At 46.9% G+C, this 27,410-nt stretch overlaps 1 protein-coding gene across 1 annotated transcript in view; it reads right to left on the reverse strand.

The window, feature by feature from the left end:
* Positions 1-26,568, reverse strand: part of SLC4A9 (solute carrier family 4 member 9) — a 369,779-nt gene extending 343,211 nt beyond the window's left edge. Inside the window, exon 1 of the mRNA XM_069199298.1 lies at positions 26,198-26,568. Within this exon, the coding sequence (XP_069055399.1) occupies positions 26,198-26,493 (296 nt within the window). The 5' untranslated portion in view covers positions 26,494-26,568. The remainder of the gene's footprint in view (positions 1-26,197) is intronic.
* Between the last annotated feature and the right edge of the window lie 842 nt (positions 26,569-27,410).

The raw sequence follows: 27,410 nt of genomic DNA on the forward strand, positions 1-27,410 counted from the left end.
TTTTGATGTCCTTAGCTCAGAAGATAATGGGACTTTCTTCGGTGTTGGTTCAAAGGTGGCTTCACCTGATGGGGTTCATGGTAGTGTTCACGGTGGCTTGTGCTTGATTTCACCTCCGGCCTTTTTGGCTTTGCTTCAGTCTTTTTGGGATCCTCGCTTCAGAGACTTCAAGATGTTGGTCAGTATCTCCAGTGGTCATTGACAACCAGAAGGATGGACAGTACAGGCCAGTCTGTCCAAGGGGGTTTCCCTGCCGCTAGTCCTAACAATGGGTATCAGCGCCTTTGGTTGGGGGGCAACCCTGGGGGAAAGATGTCTGCAGGCTCTGTGGTCTCTTCAGGCGATGAGATGCTCATCCAATTGGAGAGAACTGATGTCTTCCGGGCTGCCATGGGTCTTCAGCATCTTCTGGATGAGCACAGTTTGGTGGTGGGCTCAGACAACCAGGTGACTGCAGCGTATCTCAACAACGAGGAGGATATTTTATCCAAATCCCTCAACAATGTGACCCTGCCTTTGTTTCTGTGGGGAGAAAGGCATCTTTAATGTCTTGTGGTAGTTCATGTAAGGGTGGTGAACAATGAGGTGGCAGATGCCCTCAGTCAATTCTTTCTCCCCTCTCAGGAAGTGTCTCTTCAGGTGTGCAGGAAGTTTGGTGTTTTTTTCCTGGACCTATTTGCTTCCCAGCTCCATGCACAGGTTCCCAGGTTTTATGCTTGCACCCAACAGGAAGGGACCTGGGGGAGTGGATGCCCTTACAGTTCATTGGCCAGACTGTTTGTTGCATGCCTTCCCACCATTGGCTCTCATTCTCTGGTTTCTGGCTCAGTTGATGGGGGAGTCCGGGTTGGTGATCCTAGTGATGACATTTTGGCCTCGGAGACTGTGCTTCCCCACTCACAAGTTGATGGCAATTCTTTGCTCCCCTTTCCCACTTCGGTCAGTGCCATCTCTAGATCGCCTGTGGCTTCAGCTGTCGGTCTGGAAGTTGAGAGGAGGGGGTTGCAGCCCAAGGGCCTCCCTCGGTGTTTAGGAGTGGCCTTTCAGCAATACCAGAAGCTTTCTACCCTGAAATCATATGGTAGGCACTGGGGTAACTTTCAGCAGTGGTGTGAGCCTTTCTCCTTTAGAACGTTCCCTGCCGGATATGCTGCAGTTTTTATGGGAAGGCTTTGATAAGTGTTTATCAGTGTCTACCTTGTGGTCCCAGCGGATGGCCATGAAGGCATTCCGTTCTCCTTGAGGGACTCTAGTGGATGTGGATGATTTGGTGTCGCCTTTGCTCCGTAGTTACTCTCCTACCCGTTCTGTGGTGAAACCTCTTTATCCCTTTTGGGATTTGCAGTTGGTTCTGAAGTTTATGGTGTCTGCTTCTTTTGAGTCCATGGAACTGTGTGACATTGTTTGTCACCTGCAAGGTGGTTTATTTGGTGGCTGTTACTTCTGCCAGGTGCATTGGTGAGCTGGGGGTACTGATGGCTCGAGAGCTTATCCTGTCTTTTTCAAACGATGGGGTGGTGTTGAGTCTGAATTCCGCTTTTGTTCCAGAAGTGGCTTCACAGTTATATTTTTCCCAGGAGGTGGTTTTGCCTGCCTTGGTCGCCGGTTGTGCAGGAGATGGGGATTTGGATTGGTCTTTGCTGGATGTGAAGCGGGCTTTGTAGCTGTATTTGGATCATACCCAGTTTTTATGGAAGTCTGATTCTTCGCTTGTGACTTTTGGAGCCTCCTCTAGAGGGGACAAAGCCTCTTCTTTGTCTATCAGCAGGTGGCTGAAACAAATGATTGAGCTGGCCTATTCTTTGTCTCGGGTTCCTTCTCCGGTTGGGGTAGAGGGGCGCTAGACCAGAGGGATGGCAGTTTCCTGGCTGGAGAGCAGTGGTGTGTCCATTTCTGAATTTTGCCAGGTGGCTACATGGGCTTCTTCCAACACTTTTGTAAGGCATTATTGTCTCCAGAATGTCTTGGGAGCAGACACTAATTTTAGGTTGGGATTTTTGCATGGTGTCTGCTCCTAATCTGGAAGTGTTGTACCTGTATTTTTTGACCTGTTATTGTTAGATCTGGCATCCTTGGCGTGGTTTCCCCTGTCTTTTTGCCTCTGCTTCCTGTATTTTTGACTGTGTGCTGGATTTTGTTTTTGCTGGTTTTTGGTACTCTAGGCACTTTACCACTGCTGGTCAGTGCTAGAGTGAAAGTGTTCCCTGTGTAAATTGTGATTATGATTGGTTATCCCCGATTGGCACATTTGATTTTCTAGTAAGTCACTAGTAAAGTGCACCAGAGGTGCCCAGGGCCTGTAAATCAAATGCTACTGGTGGGCCTGCAGCACTGATTGTTCTACCCATATGAGTAGCCCTGTAAACATGTCTCAGACTTGCAGCTGCACTGTCTGTGTGTGCAGTTTTGAACTGCCAATTCGTGTACCCACTTGCCAGGCCCAAACCTTCCCTTTTACTACATGTAAGTCACTCCTAAGGTAGGCCCTAGGTAGCCCCATGGGCAGGGAGCAGTGTATTTAAAAGGTAGGACATGTACTGTTGTGTTTTACATGTCCTGATAGTGAAATACTGCCAAATTTGGTTTTCACTATTGCAAGGCCTAGCTCTCTCATAAATTAACATGGGGATTGTATGTAAATATCTTTTGGGCGCAGTTTCCCATCAGGAGCAGATAGAGATGTGGTGTTTGGGGTCTCTAAACTCACAACGTAATATGTTTGAAAATGCCACTTTTAGAAAGTGGGCATTTTCTTGCTTAACCATTCTGTGCATCTCTGCTTGGCTGCTGAAGACATGCCTGGGTCAGACTGACAGTTGGGCTATTTGTGAATTCACTCTAGACAGTGACACAGAGGGAGCCGAGGTGTGTCCTGCATATCCTGATGAGTTTTCCTGGGCTAGAGTGGGAGGGAGGAGTTGACACCTGCATTTGAAAGGGTTGTGTCTGCAATCACACAATACAGACTGAAACCTGCTAGAGTGTGTCTGGGGCAGGGCAGGTAAGAGGCAGGGTCATGTGCACTACAAAGACTTTCCTTTAAAGTTTGCCTACTTCAAATGCAGAAATTAGTATAAGTAGTGGGCCCAAAACCCCAGATTTTTAGAACACTTCTGGATCAAGAGGAACCTCTGCCAAGGAGAAGAGCTGAAGAGCTGTGAGAAGGAGTACTGACCCTTTGATGTGTGTGCTTTACGGGGATGGCCTGCAGTTGCTGCCTCTGCCTTAGAGAGGACATGGACTAACTTTGCTTTGTATCCTGCTTGTGAAGATTCTCTAAGGGCTTGGACTGAGCTTGCCTCCTGTTAAGAAGTCTCAGGGACATCAAAGACTTCATGTACCAGCACCTGGGCTCTCTTGCTGAGACTCCTGACTTGCCAAATGGTTCGACATGTAGTCCCTGGGCCCCTGGAAGGAGAAGCTGGCAGAACCTGAGTGAAAATCCATGCCCTGGAGCTGAGTGGCAGAAAAATGGATACAACACCTGAATCGCAGCTGGAAAATTGACGCATCTTTGATTAAATAAATGCATTGCCAGCTCAACGCGGATTAATCGCTGCCGTGCATCAGGATTTTCTACACATTATCCCTGGGTGTCAAAATCTTCAACATCACTGCACGGACCCGAGGCTGCTTGTCCGGAAATCTACGCATCCTTTCCTTCGAGGAAGAATCAACGCATTGTTCATGCAGCAGAGAAAGAATTGATGCTCGGCTTCAATTGCGAGTAATGAATTGAAGCATTGCTTGCTTTTCTGATGCACACTTGCCTTTTCGGCTTTATTTTTGACGCATACTAGGTACTTTGTGCTATAACAACACATCCATTGATTTCTATGGATTAAGACTCTTTACTTTAAAAAGTAATATCTTTGCTTGTGTATGTTGGATTTTTTGTTGTTTTGGTCTTATTTGATTTAGAAAAATATTGGCTATTTTTGGAAACTGGTGTGGAGTCCTTTGTGGTGTTTTCACAGTGTTACTGTGTGTATTTGTACAAATAGTTTACACATTGCCTCTGAGATAAGCCTGACTGCTTGTGACAAGCTACCTAGACGGTAAGCAGCGGTATCTGAGCTGTGTATCTCCCTTACCCTGATTAGAGTGAGGGTCCCTACTTGGACAGGGTGTAAACTGACTACTGACTAGAGACCCCATTTCTAACAGTTATTAAATCACTTTTGGCTACTGAATTATTGGTATTGTGTCCTTTGGTGATTGTTTGTTCTGGTTCAGAAAGGCTGGGTCTTCTGGCATGGATATTCTCCATATGTAATAAATGGGACGAGGACTGGAGGGACCAGAGGATAATGCCACATTACTTACCGGTAATCTTCATCACTCCTGGTCCGGTAGTCCTTGTCCCATTCATTACAACCCACTCTCCCTCCCACACACCAGGCCTTCCGTTTCTGGACTTGGTAGTTCAGAAGGAATTCTGTGTGAGTATACATTATGTACTCCTGGTGGGAGGGGGTGGAGTAAAGGGTTTAGCATTCCTTGTGTTCTTTTTTCCGAGGTGGAGATAGGTTTATCTCCTTATGTATTGAATGGGACAAGGACTACAGGACCAGGAGTAATGAAGATTATTGGTAAGTAATAGAACATTACTCAGCCAATCGAAAATACCTCCCAGCTTGGAATCGGCCCCTACGGGGTAAGGAATGTACCTAAAAAGTCAAAGAATGCAACAAACAATTGTTCAAATATGTAGGACTCCCAGAGTGTCTAACATGTCATAGGTCCTCTTGGCGAACACTCTTTTCTTCTCACTCACCAACTTGAATGCCAGGCCTTTCCTCCCCTACAGATGGGTGCTTCCCTGTGCAACCAGTGTTAGGTGAATCAGATGGCAGTTTTCTACGAGGCAGCAATGAAAGCCTATCCGTTCTTTCCATTGTTTGAGGGATGTTAGTGGTGGGGGCTAAAGGATATTTTTTAATTTATTGAATATATTCCCCATAACATCCTGGTTTAATAAACTTAAATACTAGCCCAAATGACTTGTTTATCATTTGTCACGGTGCTACATGTATTACTAGTATAATCCTGTTAAAAAGGGGAAGGTTAGTGCCTATATAGAAGCACTTAAGAAGCATTGCAGATTTAGGGGCAGATTTACTAAGATTTCATGCAAACCCGCAAGGCAAATTGCTGCGTTGTAATGCGTGAAAGTCAAAGAGCAGAAATGTGCCATGTCTACTAAGATATGGGGCACTTCTGCTGTCTCTTTGCACTCATGCACTGTGTGCTGCTTAGTGCCAAAGCAGGCACCCTTGTGGAATGCTGCAAAGCTGCCTGAGTTAAGGGCAGGATTGTTTTTGTGCAGGAAGGTCTGCCTTCCTGCACAAAAACAATCCTTAGAGGCATATTCCTTATTCTAAGTGTGCTGCAGAAGGCAGCACACATGGAAAGAGGAAATAACGAGGAGAAATGAAGATATTTTTCCTCGTTAATCCTCTATTGGCTTTGGCACAAATCCAGGTTAAAAGTGTTTGTAAATTTGGGTTAGCATCAAAATATATCGGTTGATGCACGGGAGTGCCCGTGCTCCGTCCCTGTAACTCCTACCCGATGCAAAGTAACGTGAGGCAGCACTATGCGCCTCATTACGTTTAATTTACTAAGTTACGCAAAGCCACGCAAATTGACTTTTCGTGGCTTAGTAAGTGACAAAATGGATTTTGCATTGAGGCTGTACCACATAAGTGATGCAACCCAAACCGATGCAAAATCCTAGTAAACGGCCTCAGTTTCTAGGCCACAGCAGTGCACAAAAGAAGCCCATTTCTACAATGTGTTTCCTTGCAAGGGCACAAGTTCATGCACCGTCATATCCACAATGAAGTATTGCACCTCGTCAGGGGCAGTAAATGCTATATAAATACTATTATAATACAATACAGGCACTGAATTTGAAAGTTCACAGAGAAGTATACTTAAAACTTCGAAGTGACAAATGAGCAGTCTGAAATTGTACCAGCTATGGACTCCGTTGGCATATGGTAACCTATTCTTGTAGCTTTAGCCTTTCATTTCCTTGCTGCAGTGCGCTGACAGTTTGATGGCAGTGTGGAGTGGTTGGCTTGTTCTCTTCCACTTTGAAGGCTAGACTCACTTTGGTTACTCTATGTTCCCGCTCTGTGTGCTGTCTGTCTCTGTGCCACCTATTATTTTTGTTTCCCTTCTCTCTGTGTCATTTTTTCTATCTGTATTCCTCCTACCTCACTGTGCGAATTCTGTTGGGTGTTCTGTCTCTTTTTGTTCCCTCTATCTACAACCTCGTGTTGTTTCTGTTTCTGTTAGTCGTGTCTGTCTCTCTGTGCCTTTTAAGTCTGTCATCTGTCTCACTGAGCCTCCACAGTCTCAGGGCTACTTTTGTCCCAATGTTCCTCCTCTCGTTTAAGCATTCCACTCATCCTGTGACTCTTCCGTCATTCTGTTTTTTCTTATTCATATTCAGTCGCGGTTTGCTGCACGATGAAGGGGTGGGGAAGCACGCGGGGGCTAGTCATTAAATTAAAAAATAAAAATAAAAACAAACCTGCCTCACTTCCTCGCTGCGCTCTGCTCCTTCTTTCTGACAGGAGGCACAGGCTCCCAGCCTGCCCTGCGGCCAGTCCTGACGCTGCTCAGAGGAATGTTAGGATTGGCTGCAGCACCCAGCCAGGGCACTCCCAGGCAGACTGGCAGCCTGTGCCTGCTCTCTCCAGCCCGGGAGAGAGCACAGTGTACATGTGTGTTTGGGTGGCCCATTACGGCTGTCCAAACATACATGTGCACTGAGGGGAGTGCACAGTGCACTCTCCCTTGTCCCCGTCATCCACAGTGCCCCACCCCTTTAGCCGCAACTGTTCTCATTATTCTTTTATGTCTTTCTACTTTCTGTTAACATTCAGTCTGTCTGTCTCTTCAGGCTGTCAGTGCCCACTCAGCCTCATGTACCATTTTCAGTTTCATGGTTGCCTTACCTTCTATCTGTAATGCTTCTTTCTCTATTTGTCCGTTCTTACTTTTGGTGCCTCTTACATTTTTGGGGGCCTTCTTTCTTATTGCAGTCCTGCTGTCACTAGGGTTCGCTCGCTATTCTGAGTTTCCAATGAAAACACATAGATATGTAATCACACTTGAAAAGCTCATCTGACCTTTCTTGGTTTTCATGCAACACAAGTATAAAGTGGTCCAGTTTTAATAGTATGGACTTATGGGCTTTAAGATGTAGCATCACATTCATATTTATTTGTTCTAAACTACACCTTGTCAGATTCCCTGTTTTAAAATTAGAGGTGAGACTGATTCCAGCATGAAAAGTTTGGGGGGGGGGGGTAGGGGTAGGGGTTGGGGTGCACATCTGCCATGGGGCAGGCACATACGTGTAATGTACAGCTGCTGTGAGCACACACTGTCATCACCCAAGCAGCTCCATCTGTGTAACTCTGTTGCCTGAAGGTGAGTGGGTAGGAATGGCTGGTTGTAGGGTTTTGTGAATGGCCACAGTGAAACAAAATTCAGATTCGGATCATGGCTTTAAGATCGTTGCAATGGGACCCGGGTACAAGCTCTGAAAGAAGAGATGGGGGTGTGGATTCATGTACTGGAGCGTCAAGGTGGATGCAAGTCAGACTTGAAGTGCACTGGCAGGATGCTATTATGGGAAAGAAGTATGCGAGCCAATCAGGGTTGAGGAACACCTGCCAAGCTGTGTGCAAGTCCCACTGATGGAATGATAGGAGTTGTTGTAAGTGTAGAACTAATATGCATTAGAAGAGCTGTGAATGGATTTTAGATTTTTCATTTTGGGAAGCATGGCGAGCTCTAGGTTGGCATTAAGGGGCACTGGAAGAACTGTGGTTCAGTTCTGAAATATTAGGAGATCCTGTGAATCAAGACTGGAGTGAATTAGTAGAGCTGTGAGGGTCAGGACTGAGATGCACTGGGAGAGCCCCCAGAGTACCTACTGGATGACATGGGGTATTTCAGGTTAAGACTGGGGTTCCTGCCAGAGCGGTGTGTGAGCTCCAGTGCACGGATAGCAGGGGTACAGCAGGTAAAGCTTGATGTACCCTGGCAGATCTGTGTGTGGGCCCCAGTCTTGAACAGCAGGCTGACCTGAGGACAGAGTGGAGGGGCACTGGCAGGTTAATGGGTGTTACCTTGGTGGGAAGATAAACATTAACAACAGCAAGCAATGTAGATATCCTTGCAGCGATTTGCTTAAATGAGGGAAGACAATGGATCTGGAGGATGTAAAAGGTGCAGGTTAAACATTGATAGTAGCAAACAATACAGGTACTTGGATGATTTGTTTCTAGGAGAGGAGAGCAGGCACAGAAGGTAAACTGGGGACGTAGCTTGAGAAAGAGAGGGGCGTCCGGACATATTGACTGAGAGGAATGGTTCTTGCAAGATGTTATTGATCGGTGGGTGAAGGTTGTTCTATTTGTGGAAAGTTAGAGGAGCTGCGGGGTCACGCCGAGAGATCTCACGAGTGAGACAGTGCAGGAAAGGACGCTGGAGGACTAGTTAGCATTGATGGGGAATGATTACCTTGAGAACAGCAGTCGTTTTCTGTAGCTGATTTCTAAGGGAACTTTGTTCCAGTGTATTCCACCAGTCACTTTCCTGGTTTTGTCTCCAAATCGTGTTAATGTCCATTTTTGGCCGTCTCTGGGCCTTTGTTGTTTCAGCCCAGGATTTCACCTGCTTCAGTGCACTGGAATCCTCTTGTGAAACTCCTGGGAGAAATGAATGATTACTTGGTGAACTGTGTGCAATATTACATCTTCCACGGTACCTCCCCATTACGAATTGGACCCTCATGGTCTAACTCTTAATGAGGTGTTTTTTCTACCCCTAGGAGAGAGTGGGGTGGAATTACCGAACCGACAGCTGTTCACTTATAATCGGCCCCATCATGGGAAGAGCAGGGATGGATACCTCAAGAAGCCGCACAGTATGTCCCCACACTGAATGAGCTGTGCAGAAGTGCCTGTGAGTGGCAGCATTTATTACCAGGGAGCCTTGGGAGGGGCAAGCTGTTGAACAGAAGCTGTAATGTTTTTTTGCCAATCAGACTTAATATCTGGCAATGTGTGATTTTTTGCATTAGAAATGTATATTCCTTAGTTACTACTTAGTAGCTGCATGCCAAATGTGATACTTTCAGCTGCTGCTAGGTTTGCCAATATGGGTTTACAATCCCTGCATGCAAAGTGCTATTAGCTCAAATCTAGCACTGTTGGAAGGTCTCAAGTCTGACGTGGGCCACTTGGTAAATATGCAGGAGGAGGGTGTATTTTATAAGCTATGAAATTCTACTACCTATCGGAGTGTGGTTTGCAGTATTCTGCCTCTACGTGGCCACGGAACCCCTTGATGACTTGCAGCGTCTTTCTAGCCTACGGAAGGGGGTACTTTACCCCATGTACCTATAAACTCTATTTACCCACAAAATGTTATTTCAGGAGTCTCATGTCTTCAGTTCAACGGGCATCACTATTTTCTCAAACTTTTGCAACTGTTCATATTTACACAAATAACAAATTGAAATGTACACAACAAAGGTGTTGTGTAAGCATCTGCACGCGCTATTTTGTAACATTGTAATGAATAGTGTTTCACCTTCTGAGAGCCACGTTTCTCGCTGCTAAATGAACCCCACTCCCACACTTGCTGGTGCATTAAAAGTGGGGGTGTTGCCTGGGATCTCATGGCAGTACGCTGCTACGTCCGGGATTTCTACCTCATTTGAGTTTGCTTACACACGGAATTAGGTACGCGAAGGGTCCATGGAACTCCGCATTTTTAAACATGAGGCAGTCACTACTTATATTTAAACCTGAAATAAAAAGTTGAGTAGAATATGACTGCCGAGGGAGGCCTCAACTACGAACCGGTAAGAACGGTTCGTTATTTATTTTCTTGTTGTGGCCTTTCCTTCTCTCTGTTCCCTGCATGGATATGCGTGGACTCAATACACCGTTTAAATCAACTCACAGTAAGTTCGCGAGTAGCACGTGCGCGGCGGGAATGGCACTGCGCATGTTAGTGAATCCCTGTAAAGTTTTTGCTTTGTTGCTGTTCACCCTTCGTCAGTGGCAGAGTTCGGGCCTACCGACTCACTGGGTCCTTTCGTGGTTTGTGTAATGGAGGGTGGCGTCGGGGAGGCCACAATCAAAGGACACGCCCGGTAGGGAGTCCGGGGAAGGTGATTGGGAAAAAAATGACAAAATAGGTCAAAAGAAGTGCAGCATACGATCTAAATACAGGGCAGATCTTGGAAGAAGCCCACGACACAAACTGGACTGACTGCCTAGGTCTGCTTCAGATACCCGGAGCCAGGCAGAAGTCGGGTTCGGACCTTGGGGGCCAGCGCAGCTTTCCTCTGTATGGTTTCCCGCCTTCAGCTCAGAGATGGGCATTAGATATGACTCAATAATACAATTTTTTTTGCTTGTCTATGTTGTACATAACTATATTAATAAAGAGTACAAAAGAGGGAATGTTCGACTATCCCCTGAGCCTGACGTGGATGGTATTATTTGGTGTCACAGACTTTTACGAAGCAAAAATGAATCTATCAAATAGGTTTCCTTCAGTGGAGGTGCTTGTAGCCTTCATCTTTTTTTCAGTCGAGGTAAAATGAGTTTGGATGGATTGTTAGGGAAAGCATGAAGAGTTCTCTGTTTCAGTTACTGCTGCACAGTTTACCTGTTCTGGGTAGCTTAAGTTGAGACACCGGCAGCCACACATCCTTCACGCGAAGCTTCTGTGCTGCCAGGGGGCACCTACTCCCGAGTTACGGGGTGGCACTAGCAGCAGAAAGGGAGAGTCATATGCTCACTGTTGCTAACGTGACCCTTGCTTTGACCCTCGCATGGCCAGAGAAAGGCCAGAGGCCTTAGTGCTTCTCGCAGCAGCTCTCTCGTTGACGCCCCTACCCTCACAGTACGCAAGAGCGAGCCATAGTGCTTCATCTGGGGTTCCCGAAGGACCTCTATGAGGGTGTCGGGGGCAATTCAGTACTAAGGGTGTGTTCTGGCAAAGCTTCCCTCCCATGTTTTACTATGGTGATTCCCTTACACGCGAGGATCTCCACCATGCAGAGGTCGTACCCACTTCCAAACCCGTTTGACATGGTAAAACAAAATGTATAGCTCGTCAAGCAGACGCTAAGTGATGGTGGGTAATGTTTTTCAGTCAAGTCACGATCAAGGATGTGCTGCGCTCACCGGGTCTAGATTGGTTTCACTCAGGTTTTAAATGTACAAGTAAGGAGCACTGAACGAGAAGAAATACTTGTATGCAGGGCTTAACTTGAGCCGGTGGTTGCAGGTGAGGTCCACAGGTGCTCAATTTTGTGGACTTATTTTTGCTCAATAGACTTTGAGTCAAACCAAGAGAGAGACAAGCAGAAAAAAAGTTATAGGAGGCGGACGAGAAACATGGGAGAACTGTTACAAACGGAGACAGCATGGATGACAACAAAACTGCAAGAGTGGGATAAAGTGGCAGGGAGTTAGGGTGGTGGAGAAAAGAGGCAGCAGGTGGAATCAAGGCTATGCAGTCAGCCCCCTGACTTTTGACAGTGCAGGCTGTGGGCTTCTAAGCAAAACGCTGGCCCGGCACTTAATGTTTTAAAAAGTAAACATTGCTCGTATCCAGATGCTACCAAAATCTGCAAGAGAGCAAGCTAAAGCACCACAATGGGTTCAAACGACTGTAACATATCAGAGAAAAAAGCAGGGCATGAAGAGTACCAGGCACAGTAACAGGCTCCATTTTTAGGTCGGAGCCTCCAGACCCCGCACATGTCTGGTTTGCTAAGACATCTTGGTAACATTCTGAAAGCTTTCCCCAGATTACATTCCACCCACTGCTTACCATTTGCTATGTGGTTTGTAACTCATATTTGCTTGTTTTCTATTTGCTGGCTTTATTTGTCTTAGGCTGTCCTGCACATCTTTGTCACTTCTGTGGAGCATAACCTGTTCACCATCGCTCCCTGTATTCTTCCACGAGTGCTCGGTTTCTGTAAACAGGCCTCTGAATGGTGTTCTTATAACATTTGCTGTGCATTCAAAGACAGAGGTCTAATGTCATGCCCTGTCATCCAAGGAACCTTAGTAGTTACTTTACTTTCTCTGACTTCAAAGTGAGAGGATTTATATGACAACCCTGCTGGTACCCATGTGAGTTGAAAGTCTGTAGGATGTTATTTTTTCTAATACACAACAAAATGTAAATGTCTGTAAATGAACTGTGGAAACATTTAAAAACATACAAGAATTAGGAAAGCACAAATTCAGCAATTTGTTTTGTAATTATGATGTATGGAGGAAGCAAATGTTTTAATATGATCATAACAAATCAGTACACTTGCTGACACAATTTTCATACATTATAGTTTGTGCACTGTATACAGTAAACCTGTATGACTGTGCAAATGTAGTGGTAATTTCAATTGAAAATATGTTTTCTGTAATGGCAGTGCATTACCACACCATGCATACTCTACTCTACGCAACTCCTCTATACGCAACACCACTCTTCGGCAGTCCATTCTACAACCCTGAACTCCATGACGCTCTACTCCCCTCTATAATACACCACTCCTCTATGATACTCCACGCTGCTCTACGCCACTCCACTTTATGACATTCTACTCCACTCAACTCCACCCTATGCCAGTCTACTCTATTTCACTCTACCCCACAACACATCACTCCATTCGACACCACTCCACTTCACTTTAGGCCACTCTATGCCACTCCACTACAACACTCTATTCCACTCTATGTCACTCCACTCTGTGCCACTCCTCTCTATGACAGTCTATGCAACTCTATGCCATTTCAATTTTGGCCACTCTACTCCACTCTATACTCCACTCTATGACACTCCTCTCCATGACACTCCACTCTACTCCACTGTACATCACTCTACAAAACTCCACTGTATAACACTCTACTCCATTCCACTCTACGACACTGTACTCCACTCTGTCACTCCATTCTACAATACTCCCCTCTATGCCACTCCACTCTTGACACTCTATGCCACTCCCCTCTATGACACTGTACATCACTATATGCCACTTCACTCTAGGCCACTCTGCTCCACTTTATAACACTTAATTCTATGACACGCCGTGATACTCTACTCTAATACACTACACTCTATGACACTCTACTCCAATCTATGCCTCTGAATGCCACTTCACTGTATGACACTCTATGTCACTTAACTCTAGGTTACTAGGTTACTCTACTCCACTCTACACCACACCACCCTATGCCCCTCCACTCTACGACTCTCCACTTTATGACCCTTCACAACACTCTACTCCATTCTACAAGAGTCTACTCTACAACACTCCATTCTATGACACTCCACGACACTCTACACCACTCCACTCCATGACACTCTACGCCACTCTTTGCCACTTTACACCTCTCCAATCCACAACACTCTATGCCACTTTACTCAGTCCATCTTACGCCACTCCACTCTACGCCCCTCCACTGTATGCCACTACACTCTATGACCCTCCACTCTATGACTCTCCACTCTATGACCCTCCATGGCATTCCACAACACTCTGCTCCATTATACGAGAGTCTACTCTACAACCCTCCACTCTGTGACACTCCACGACACACTATGCTACTCACTGCCACTTTACTCCACTCTATGCCACTCCACACTACACCACTCTACTCTATGATACTTTACTCTACTCTGTGCTGTGCCACTCATCTCTACTCTGCAGCACTTTATTTCACTCTATGACACTCCACTCTACTCCATTTTATAACACTTTACTCCACTCTACAGTATTTCTCTCCACTCTATGCTACAACACTCTATATCCCTCCACTCTATGTCACTCTACTCAATGCCACTCTACTCCACTGTATGCCACTCTATTCCTCTCTATGCCAATCTACACCTCTCCACTCTACTATACAACACTCCATGACAGTCTACTCTACTCCACTCTATGGCCCTCCACTCCCCTCCTCTCTACAACATGACACCCTACTCCACTCTACGCCACTCTAAGCCATTTCACTCTACAACAGTCAACTCCACTCCACTCTATAACATTCTACTGCACTCTGTGCCATTCCTCTCTACACCACCGTAATCAATTTTACGTCACTCCATGTTACAACACTCTACGACCCTGAACCCTATGCCTTCCACTCTACGACCCTCTATGACCCTCCATGGCAACACTCTACTCTATGACACGCCACTCTACTCTACTCCAGGCTATTCCATTCTACGCCACTCTGCTCTATGCCATGCCACTCTACAACACTCTAAACCACACCACTCTTTGCCACTTCACTCTTTCACACTCTACTCCACTCTAAAATACTTCACTCCACTCCATGCTAAGCCACTCTGCACCCCTCCACTCTATGACACTCTACTCTACAACACTCTACTCCACTTCATGCCAAAACACTCTATGCCCCTCTGCTCCATTGTATGCCCCTCCACTTTATGCCCCTGTACTCTATGCCCCTCCATTCTGGGCCCTTCCACTTTATGCCACTCCACACCACTCCACTCTACACCACTTCACTCCATGACACTCCACTCAAATCCACAACAATCCAGTCTACTCCACAACTCTCCACTTTATATCACTTTACTCTATGACGCTCTACTATACACCACGCTCCACTCTATGACACTTTATGCCACTCCACTCTATGCCATTCTACTCCAGTCTAAACCACTCCATTCTATGATCCTCCACTCTACAACTCTTCACTACATTCTATGACACTCTACCACACTCTATGCCACTGTATGCCACTCCAAATGATGCCACTGCGCCACTCAATTCTATGCCACTCCACTCTACAACACTTTACTTCACTCTACGCTATACCACTCCACCCTGTTCTCCATTCTGAGGCACTGCTCTGAAATCTATAGCTCACTATAGCCCACTATATGCCACTTCACTCTAGGTCACTGTACACCACTCGACACAACTCCACTCTATGCCCCTCCACTCTATGATTCTCCACTCTATGATCCTTCACAACACTATACTCCATTCTACGAGCATCTACTCTACAACACTCCACTCTATGACACTCAATGACGCTCTACGCCACTCTGTGCCACTCTACACCTCTCCACTCTACAGCACTCTATGCCACTTCACTCAGTCAACTGTATGCCACTGCACTCTATGACCCTTCACTCTATGACACTCTACTCTACGACCCTACACAGCATTCTGAAACACTCTGCTCCATTATTCAGAGCTTACTCTACAAACCCTTCACTCTGTGACACTCCACGACACACTATGCCACTCCATGCCACTCTACACTGCTCTATGCCACTCTACGCCACTCCAATCTATGACACTTCACTCCACTTTACTCCACTCTATGCGACTCCACACTACACCGCTCTACTCTATGATACTTTACTCCACTCCATGCTATGCCACTCGACTCTACTCTGCAGCACTTAATTCCACTCTATGGCACTCCACTCTACTCCACTATATGACACTTTACTCCACTCTACATTACTTCACTCCTCGCTACAACACTCTGTGCCCCACCACTCAATGTCACTCCACTCGATGCCACTCTACTCCACTCTATGCCACTCTACTCCACTCTACACAAATCTGCATCACTCCACTGTACAACACTCTATGACAGTCCACTCTACTCCACTCTATGCCCCTCAATTCTATGGCCCTCCTCTCTATGCCCCTCCTCTCTACAACACGCCACTCTACGCCACTCTAAACCACTTCACTCTACAACACTCCACTCTATGACATTCTGCTGCACTCTGTGCCACTCCACTCTACACCACCCTACTCCATTTTATGCCACTCCATGCTACAACAGTCTACAAACCTGAATTCTAAGGCCTTCGACTCTACGACCCTATATGACCCTCCTTGACACTCTACGACACTCTACAGCACTGTACTCTATGACACACCACTCTATGCTACTCCACTCCATGACACTCCACTGTACGCCATACCACTCTACGACACTCCACTCTATGCCCCTCTACTCCACTGTATGCCCCTCCAATCTGTGCCCCTCTACTCTATGCCCTACCACTTTACACAACTCCACGCCACTGTACACCACTCTACTTTACACCACTCCACCTCCACTCTACTACATGACAAACCACTCAAATTCACGTCACTCCAGTCTACTCCACAACACTCCATCCTATGACACTCTACTCTACAGCGCTCCACTCTATATCACTCTACTCTATAACACTCTACTCTATACCATGATCCACTCTATGACACTCTATGCCATTTTACTCTAGACCACTTTACTCTAGTCTAAGCCACTCCCTTCAACGACTCTCCACTGTACAACTCTCCACGACACACTACTCCACTCTACGCCGCTCAATGCCACTGTACACCAATCCAATCTACGACACTCTATGCCACTCCATTCTATGACACTTGACTCCACTGTACGCCAGTGGTTCCCAAACTGTGGTCCGGGGACTCCTGGGGGTGCAGGAAGCCTCCTCGGAGGGTCCGCAACTGCTTAGAAAACTAAATAATACTAACAGATTAGGTCACCAGCTTTCAGTATTGGTTCAGTGAGGGGGTCCACAGAATCCAATAGTGACTCAGTAGGGGTCCCCGGGTTCCAGTAATGATAAAGTGGGGTTCTACAGAAGTCAAAACTTCGGTAACCACTGCTCTACCCTATACCACTCCACTCTTCTCCACTCTGCGGCACTGCTCTTCAATCTAGAGCACTCCACTTCACTCCACTTTATGACACTTTACTCCACTTGATGACACTTTACTGATCTCTAGGCTACACCACTCCAGACCACCATACTCCATTTCACAACACTCTACTCCACTCTACGAAGCTCGACCGGGAGTGTTTAGAACGCCTGCTTTGGTAGCTACAGTGAAGGTGGAGTTCTTGTTGGGCCTCTTTTGTCTGCAACTCGGCAGACAAAGGCTTATAAATAAAGTGGAAGCATCGCTGGGTGGTAAATTGAGTGAGTGAAAGGTTGAATGGATGGGTGAGAGAAAGGGTGGATGGGTTGATGGATGGATATATGAGTGAAAGGATGGATTAAAGGATGAAAGAGTGAAAGAATGGATGAATGTGTGAAAGTGAGTGCGGATGGATAGATGGATGAAAGGATGGATGATGGATGAGTGAAAGGGTGGCTGGATGATGAGAGAAAGGTGGGTTGAATGAGCAAGTGAAAGTATGGATGGCTGAGTAAAAGGGTGGATAGGTGGATGATCGGAAGAGTGGATGGATGAGTGAAAGTATGGATGTGAGGGTATCCTGAGCCCCAAATTTTAGCTGCTCAGCAAGGGTGGAGTTCTTGATTGGCCTCTTCTGTCAGCAACTAGGCAGACAAAGGTAAGTGGGTGAATGAGTGAAAGGATGAATAGATGGATGAATGAGTCAAAGGGTGGATGGGTAAGTGAAAGGATGGATGGGTAGATTGATGAGTAAATGAGTGAAAGAATGGGTGTAAAGATGGATGAGTGTGAGAATGGATGGATGAGTGAAAGGGAGGGTGGATGAAAGGGTGGATGGATGGGTGAAAAAATAGATGGATGAGTGAAAGGGTGGGTGGATAGATGATGAGAGAAAGGATGGCTGGATGAGTGAGTAAAAGCATTGATGATGGAGTGAAAGGGTGGATGGGTGAGTGAAAGGATGAATGGCTGAGCGATAGAATGGGTGGATGAGTGAGAGGGAGGGTGGATGGATGAAAGTGTAAATGGACAAGTGAAAGCATGAATGGATGGATGGATGGAGTGAAAGGGTGGGCAGGAGGATGAATAGATGGATGAGTGAAAGGGTTGATAAATGGATAGATGGAGTGAAAAGGTGGATGAATGGATTAATGATAGGATGGCTGGATGATTGCTGAAAGGATGGATGAATAGATGGATGAGTGAAAGGGTAGATGGAGAGATGGATGAGTAAAAGAGCAGATAGATAGCTATCTAGATAGATAGATAGATAGATAGATAGATAGATAGATAGATAGATAGATAGATAGATAGATTTGATGGATAGGTTTGGAGATGGATGTATAGGTTTGGCTACGATGAGTGGATGGTTGAAATGGTGAAAGACTGAATAATGGATGAAAGAATGAATGGATGACAGAATGTGTAGGTGAAATGGTGGACATTAGCAGGTGGACGTAAGGATACAAAGATGAAAGGATAGATGGTTGGATGGAAGCAACAAGAGAGCTCTTTTGGGGAGGGTCAAGATATCCTTTTTTGTTTGCTTGGTGCCACAAGAGCTTTGGTTCGAAGTGGGGGTATTTTACTCTTCTGGCTACTCCCTTGTGCTCTACTGTACTCTGTGCCACATCATTCTACACCAACCTCCTCCTCTCTTCACCACTCCATGACATTCTAAGATACTCCATTCTACAACTCTCTATGACACTCCACGGCACTCTACATCACTCTACTCCACTCCATGCCACACCACTCTATGCCACTCTGCAACACTCTACGCTGCTCCATGCACACTGGAGAATATTCTACCCACACCAGTGACCAAGACTAATCACAACTATTTCTAAAAAAACACAAGTAGACAAATCTACTTACAGCTGATCTAATGCATCAATTCAAGAGATTTCCAGTAGCCTCAGCCTACAGTAACGTTTACCTAGAAACCCTGTTAATGGAAGAACTTGAGTATAGTTTTTGACAACATACATTTTTCTATTTCAAGTCGATAAAGTGTCAGGTGGACTTAGGATTTAACTAAAATCGGTTAAATAAATATTATGTGCTTGACTTTGCCACAAGATAGTATTCAGAGAAATGCCTGAGGTGGTCTTGGTTACTGAAATCTATTACGAACAAATTTTCCAAAAAGGACAGTTAACAGGTCTGACAGGATGACGTCAGACTAGTATGCAGCTTAGGACGCCCAGTGGCTTATGAATACGCTGTGTAGTTCTGGGTGAAACGTGCGAGGCCAACGCTAGATTCTTACCAGGGAGGTAATTTAATAAAATGAGTCTGCTTGAGTCCAGCAATAACGGGACCTAGTAAATTCAAAACATGGTTTTGACTCAACCCTTAAATCATGCACAAATAAACTATTACAGAGTGTTGAAATGGCAGTATGTTCTATTTAGGTTGAGCTTGAACAGTTTAGCTGCAGAAGCAAGGGAAACGTAACTTGTCAGAGTTTGTAAACGTAAATGTAAGTTTTACATGGAGTGTTTAAAAAGTAGATCTTTATTTGATATCTTAACCTGGCTACCAATATAATTTATTTGCAAGCATTGTTGACTAATTGATCACTCCACCAGGCTATGTGTCTATTCCTTCCTAGGAATAGTGATCCTACTTTGTCCTGAGAGTCGATCGCCCGTCTCAAGACTTTTAAAAAACATCGCACTTTGCCTTCCACACCACACTGAAGCGAAAAACTGAACCTTGCCAAGCGTCATTGCAAAGAACTGGAAAGGGAATGGCAGAGCGAATGCTCTGCCTCGCAGTAGGGTGCTTTTTCCAAAGGCCTCCAGCCTTAAAGACATAGTTCATGCTACGTGCGCTGCCTTCTACAAGTTCCAGATCCTTAAATCCAAAAACTCTTCAAAAGAAAGTTTCAGTGTTCTCAAAACATTGATCAATCTTAACTGCTGCAGCTTTAACATCATGTCTTCCCAGAATTGGCGTGATCTGTTATCCAACTTTACTCGTGCTAAACTTCTGAATATTACTTGCATCTTTCAAAGGTTAATCATGCATCAGCAGAGGATCATATGTAATGCGCAGAGCTCTTGCCGTCCCTCAACCTATCCCATTTTCATTACTCACTCAGACACAAGAAAATGCTAACATTAAGTACTGAATCAGGCTCTTGTTGGGTGACTCTCCATTTCCACAGTGCTTCAAGCCATTGGTATCATCTGCTTGGTTCTTTCTCACCTCTGTATTTCTCCAGTCTGCTCTGCATTTGTCCCACCTTCAGAAAGAAGCATTGGTGGTGAAACTGCTCTAAAATCCTTCTGCAAACTCCTCTGTTATAATAGTGACTAAATTTGACAGCTTTCTTTTCCCAGTTTTTCCGGAGGACAGTGGTTTACTTGAACCACGGCAATCCAGTTTCCATACATTGCATAGCACAGATGTCTGCTCTGGTTACAATGCGACGTGACAGAAGACTAGGACTGATCATTGATAAAGTTGGCAGAATGGCCTTATTTTATTACACCTTTATGCCCCCATCAATATAGTCTCAAACCCAATCCTTCTTACATGTCTCTCAGTTTGAGCTCCAAAATGAAGTCCATTCAGAAACAGTGCAACCATGACCCTTCCTATCATCCTTCGAACCAAGAGATACCACCAATTCTTTAAGCGCCACGCTTTCTAAAATATATATTACACCACCAGCCCACCTCATCAGGTCCATTAGTCTGACTCTGAAAAACTATGCAGAAGAGACCCACATCATTATGCACCTAAATGATACCTTTGGTCCTACTCAGCCCACCATCCAAACCTGCTGGCCACAGCCGCCAGCTGGGGGACTGAAATGCAAAAAACATAATCCACATAAGACTCGGTAGTCGGTGGAGATCCCTCCTCTTAGTCCAAAGAGTGCTAACCCAACAACCTGGGTCCTCACTTATTTCCAGTTTCTTCTCTCTGTAACCTAGGCTTTGTGATAGACCAAGCACTTTCCCTTATTTCTCCAGTTAAGAGTCACTTCTGTTTACTAGTACTAATTCAGAATGCTGGTGGAGCGGCATGTGGGCCCAGTATGGCCAACCCAGGTCTGCTGTAGATCACTAAGTTGATGTATTCTAGGGCTGTCTGGGGGTTCTAGTATAGGACTTGCAAGGTTAGACAGACTAGAAGAGCTGAGGGTGGTAAACGGTACAACAACTGAGGAACTGAACTGCAGTGAATTTTTAGAACTTGGTGCAGTGGGGCAGGTTTGAAATGCATTGAAAGAGCTTTGTTTTCAGGGCTTGAAAAGCAGGATGTGCTGTAGATTAAGATTGAAGTGCAGGGGTGGGCAAGGGTCCTAATCCTGGAATGACAGTTTGTGTTAAAACATATCAGTATTGTGGTGCATTGGCAGGGCTGTGGGAACTCTAGACATGCAAAGGGAGCCACAGGGCAGGATTGAGTTGCATCATTAGAGCCCTGCCTAGGTCACATTACTGCCAGGGTGGAAGTTGCTTTAGCTCAGGCTTGAGTTGTGCTCATTAGGCTGTGCGCTCTTGTTTCTGGAATTTCTGTGATTTTTCGTGTGGATTCAGATTAATTGGCTGAATTGTAGTTCTCGTAGTCAGTGGCACAATGCAAAATTATGTGTCGATCCTGCAAAATGTAATGAGGGGCCCTTGAGTCTCCCATATCTCACAGATATACATTGACCTTGCGATGAAAGGGGGTTCCCTGAAAGGCTGGGCCATTGAAGAGTGGGGGGCCCCCATCTGTCGCAGGGGCTGCATGCATGTACATCACACTCTCTGGTTGTGGTGTGCGGTTCCCAGTAAACCTCTCAAGCATATACACCCCTTCAGCACTGTATCGGATCCATGTGTGAGAGAACTTTTCATTACTGCGGCCCATGCTGTTCCTGCTCGGTGTTCCTGCTCGGTGTGTGAGGGAAGGTAGTACTGGTGGCACCCATGCTGTTCCTGCTCAATGTATGAGGGAAGGTAGTACTGGTGCCACCCATGCTGTTCCTGCTCAGTGTCTGAGGGGAGGGAGTAACATGAAGTCACCCGGGCTCTTTGTGTTCTGTGTGAGGGAAGGTAGTACTGGTGCCGTCCATGCTATTCCTGCTCGGTGTGTGAGGGAAGGTAGTACTGGTGCCGCCCATGCTGTTCCTTCTCAGTGTACGGGGGGAGGGAGTAACATGAAGTCACCTGTGCTCTTTGTGTTCTGTGTGAGGGAAGGTAGTATTGGTGCCGTCCATGCTATTCCTGCTTGGTGTGTGAGGGAAGGTAGTACTGGTGCCGCCCATGCTGTTCCTTCTCGGGGTGTAGGGGGGCGGAGTTACATCAGGTCACTCGTGCTCTTTGTGTTCTGTGTGAGGGAAGGTACTACTGGTGCCGTTTATGCTGTCCCTGCTCGGTGTGTGAGGGAAGGTAGTATTGGTGCCGTCCATGCTGTTCCTGCTCTGTGTGTGAGGGAAGGTACTACTGGTGCCGTTCATGCTGTCCCTGCTCAGTGTGTGAGGGAAGGTACTACTGGTGCCGTCCATGCTGTTCCTGCTCTGTGTGTGAGGGAAGGTACTACTGGTGCCGTCCATGCTGTCCCTGCTCGGTGTGTGAGGGAAGGTACTACTGGTGCCGCCATGCTGTTCCTGCTCGGTGTGTGAGGGAAGGTACTACTGGTGCCGTCCATGCTGTCCCTGCTCGGTGTGTGAGGGAAGGTAGTACTGGTGCCGTCCATGCTGTCCCTGCTCGGTGTGTGAGGGAACGTAGTACTGGTGCCGTCCATGCTGTCCCTGCTCGGTGTGTGAGGGAAGGTAGTACTGGTGCCGTTCATGCTGTCCCAGCTCGGTGTGTGAGGGAAGGTACTACTGGTGCTGTTCATGCTGTCCCTGCTCTGTGTGTGAGGGAAGGTACTACTGGTACTGTTCATGCTGTTCCTGCTCTGTGTGTGAGGGAAGGTACTACTGGTGCCGTTCATGCTGTCCCTGCTCTGTGTGTGAGGGAAGGTACTACTGGTGCCGTCCATGCTGTCCCTGCTCTGTGTGTGAGGGAAGGTACTACTGGTGCCGTCCATGCTGTTCCTGCTCTGTGTGTGAGGGAAGGTAGTACTGGTGCTGTCCATGCTGTCCCTGCTCTGTGTGTGAGGGAAGGTACTACTGGTGCCGTCCATGCTGTCCCTGCTCGGTGTGTGAGGGAAGGTACTACTGGTGCCGTCCATGCTGTTCCTGCTCTGTGTGTGAGGGAAGGTACTACTGGTGCCCTCGAAGCTGTTCCTGCTCTGTGTGTGAGGGAAGGTACTACTGGTGCCGTCCATGCTATTCCTGCTCGGTGTGTGAGGGAAGGTATTATTGGTGCTCTCCATGCTATTCCTGCTCGGTGTGTGAGGGAAGGTACTACTGGTGCCGTCCATGCTGTTCCTGCTCTGTGTGTGAGGGAAGGTACTACTGGTGCCGTCCATGCTGTCCCTGCTCGGTGTGTGAGGGAAGGTAATACTGGTGCCGTCCATGCTGTTCCTGCTCGGGGTGTGAGGGAAGGTAGTACTGGTGCTGTCCATGCTGTTCCTGCTCGGTGTGTGAGGGAAGGTAGTACTGGTGCCGTCCATGCTGTTCCTGCTCGGTGTGTGAGGGAAGGTAGTACTGGTGCCGTCCATGCTATTCCTGCTCGGTGTGTGAGGGAAGGTAGTATTGGTGCTCTCCATGCTATTCCTGCTCGGTGTGTGAGGGAAGGTAGTATTGGTGCTCTCCATGCTATTCCTGCTCGGTGTGTGAGGGAAGGTACTACTGGTGCCGTCCATGCTGTCCCTGCTCGGTGTGTGAGGGAAGGTACTACTGGTGCCGTCCATGCTGTCCCTGCTCGGTGTGTGAGGGAAGGTACTACTGGTGCCGTCCATGCTATTCCTGCTCGGTGTGTGAGGGAAGGTAGTATTGGTGCTCTCCATGCTGTCCCTGCTCGGTGTGTGAGGGAAGGTAGTATTGGTGCTCTCCATGCTATTCCTGCTCGGTGTGTGAGGGAAGGTACTACTGGTGCCGTCCATGCTGTCCCTGCTCGGTGTGTGAGGGAAGGTACTACTGGTGCCGTCCATGCTGTCCCTGCTCGGTGTGTGAGGGAAGGTACTACTGGTGCCGTCCATGCTATTCCTGCTCGGTGTGTGAGGGAAGGTAGTATTGGTGCTCTCCATGCTGTCCCTGCTCGGTGTGTGAGGGAAGGTAGTATTGGTGCTCTCCATGCTATTCCTGCTCGGTGTGTGAGGGAAGGTAGTATTGGTGCTCTCCATGCTGTCCCTGCTCGGTGTGTGAGGGAAGGTAGTATTGGTGCTCTCCATGCTATTCCTGCTCGGTGTGTGAGGGAAGGTAGTACTGGTGCCGTCCATGCTGTTCCTGCTCGGTGTGTGAGGGAAGGTAGTACTGGTGCCGTCCATGCTATTCCTGCTCGGTGTGTGAGGGAAGGTAGTATTGGTGCTCTCCATGCTATTCCTGCTCGGTGTGTGAGGGAAGGTACTACTGGTGCCGTCCATGCTGTCCCTGCTCGGTGTGTGAGGGAAGGTACTACTGGTGCCGTCCATGCTATTCCTGCTCGGTGTGTGAGGGAAGGTAGTATTGGTGCTCTCCATGCTGTCCCTGCTCGGTGTGTGAGGGAAGGTAGTATTGGTGCTCTCCATGCTATTCCTGCTCGGTGTGTGAGGGAAGGTACTACTGGTGCCGTCCATGCTATTCCTGCTCGGTGTGTGAGGGAAGGTAGTATTGGTGCTCTCCATGCTGTCCCTGCTCGGTGTGTGAGGGAAGGTAGTATTGGTGCTCTCCATGCTATTCCTGCTCGGTGTGTGAGGGAAGGTAGTACTGGTGCCGTCCATGCTGTTCCTGCTCGGTGTGTGAGGGAAGGTAGTACTGGTGCCGTCCATGCTATTCCTGCTCGGTGTGTGAGGGAAGGTAGTATTGGTGCTCTCCATGCTATTCCTGCTCGGTGTGTGAGGGAAGGTAGTATTGGTGCTCTCCATGCTATTCCTGCTCGGTGTGTGAGGGAAGGTACTACTGGTGCCGTCCATGCTATTCCTGCTCGGTGTGTGAGGGAAGGTAGTATTGGTGCTCTCCATGCTGTTCCTGCTCGGTGTGTGAGGGAAGGTAGTATTGGTGCTCTCCGTGCTATTCCTGCTCGGTGTGTGAGGGAAGGTAGTACTGGTGCCGTCCATGCTGTTACTGCTCGGTGTGTGAGGGAAGGTAGTACTGGTGCCGTCCATGCTATTCCTGCTCGGTGTGTGAGGGAAGGTAGTATTGGTGCTCTCCATGCTATTCCTGCTCGGTGTGTGAGGGAAGGCTGCACTGGTGCTGCATGTGCTGCTGCTCTTCATGTTCGGTGTGTGAGGGGAAGTTGCAGTGAGGGCGCCCCTTCTGTATCTGCAGAAACGTTGCCTTTGCCATCACGTGCTATGTGAGGGACTCCAGTGCTTCTTCAGTCTTTCCAGACTACATAGGCCTGAAAATCACTTCAAGGTGAAAAGCTCTGGCTCATGGGGTACAGCATGGCTACACATATTAAACAGTATTTCCAAATCTGCAACAAACAGAAGATCATCCAAGTATCTCAAAGTAACTCACGAGAGACCAGTTCAGAGAGGACACTGAGAGAGTCGCAAATCAACACCTTGAGCAAGGGGACCCAACAGTCTTCAAGTGGGATACCGTGGCCTTAAAAATAAAACTGAAGTGAAATGTAGGTTATGTATCTCAGTGAAGTAACAGCTCGACCACAACATAACAAAATCTAGCAAAAGGGCTGTGTCCCAAAAATGGAAGAAACACATCATTTCCAGTTCTCAGCACAGGCTTAACTGTCAAGAAACAGAATGCAACTGTATAAAAAGAACGGAAAACAATGAAAAAGTAAAAATGATTCCAATGTTTCGGAAGGAATGTGGACCACAGAGCAAGAGTACCTCACGTTGGATACTCCCATTGATTCCATGAGGACTGCTGCGGGGTGCAGACCCTCCGAGTGCACCTCTGACAACCTGAGGTAAATGTCACTGTCTGTCCTTCCTGCGCGCGCCCGCCGACTCTCTGGAACAGGCGCCCTGTGACTGAGCTCTCCGGTCACGATTCTCAGCATCCGAAAATGAAAACTTCCATACCTCAAAAGAAATCCTGCTTTTTCAAAATAAAAACAACTGCCACAAAACGCCCAGTTTAACACCGTGTTTTTCCCACACAAAAAACGTAATCTCGTGCTCCCAGCAGCAAGATAGCCTCACAAGGTTCATCTTCCTCCAACATTTTAAAGATGAACAAAAATAGCAGTATCCGCATTTCAGCAATCGGTTTGTGCACCTATGCGGGCACCATTATATTGGCAAAACGGTATAATATTTACAGTGCTTACAAAAGTGACTCACGAGACCGACGTTCTTTAAAATCGATTCTCCGCACAGGTAACAACATTCGAACATAAGTAAAAGAAAAGGCCTTGCCTCGCAGTTTGTTTCCACTCCACCTCCTTGCTGACACGGAACAGTTCACTCAGCTGGATGAAGAGCAATGGCCAGTCCGGCAGCTGATCCTCGTCGCCGTCCATCCCCAGCGTAAACCCGGCCCTCTCCGCGGCTGCCGACACCCTGGCGCTGAAGATGCTCCTGTTCGACGCGTGGGAAATGATGAGCGAGTTCCTGCTCCGGAGCCCCTCTGACCGACCGCAGTTATTCTCCTCATCTTGGGGTGCCTGGTTCTCACCCTGGCCCGCAAAGCCTCCGGTTCCATTCAGCTTCATGGTGTGCCTTCTGCGCGCCTCCAACTCGCCTCACAGCTCTTTCTTTGCTTTTTAACCTGTTCCAGCTATTTATCATGTCACAGGAGCTGCTTGGCCAATTGTTCAGCCGGTTGTTGTCTACAAAATGGCCGCAACTGGTATAAACTTGAAAGAGCCTATGCCAGCAAGTCTGAGCTGCTCGCCCAAAACATTTTTACGCAACAACAAACAACTCCAGTCAGACCCTGGTGTCACCTGATTCCCCTGGCCAGGGAGAGTTCAGTTTGCAGAGATCTTGTTGATCTGAGTCCTATCAGACTCAAAATACTCGAGGTCAGGTGGTTTCTTACAATTCTGAACAGTCTTGAGGTGGCGTTACCTTCACTTACAATTATGTATCACCTAAACATTTTATAGTCAGCGGGATGGATTTTCAGGGTATTACCCATACCACAAGCACACATTTGTCAAGAGGCGATTGGAATCTGTCAGAAGTAAGCTGGCAGAGTTTATTGTTTACACCATATAAGACCATGTATTGCATTTTTCATTACAGACAGTGGATATTCAATAAATAACATTTTGGAAAAACAAATTAAAATAGCGCTGATAGCTTTCGGCACCAACAAATTCAAATACAGCTGACACAAATCGGATTACACAGTAAGGCTAATACCACAAACAAAATCAAATAGTTCCCACAAAAAACTGATCATGCCATTCTACCAATGTTATGTAGGAAATACTTTCTAGCAAACACAACCTTGGTAGATAAATATGTATTATTGTTTTTTTCCAGAAACGTAATTTCCTCCTGATCACAGCAGACGCAGGAGCAAGCATTATCAATAGTGAGAGTATCCTGTGGTAATGGGATTTTAATGTATGTTTTTCCATTAGTACATTAGAGGTGGATTGAAATCTGTATATAGGGAATC

The sequence above is a fragment of the Pleurodeles waltl genome, chromosome 7 (genome assembly GCF_031143425.1).
Source record: "Pleurodeles waltl isolate 20211129_DDA chromosome 7, aPleWal1.hap1.20221129, whole genome shotgun sequence".
Classification (NCBI taxonomy): domain Eukaryota; kingdom Metazoa; phylum Chordata; class Amphibia; order Caudata; family Salamandridae; genus Pleurodeles; species Pleurodeles waltl.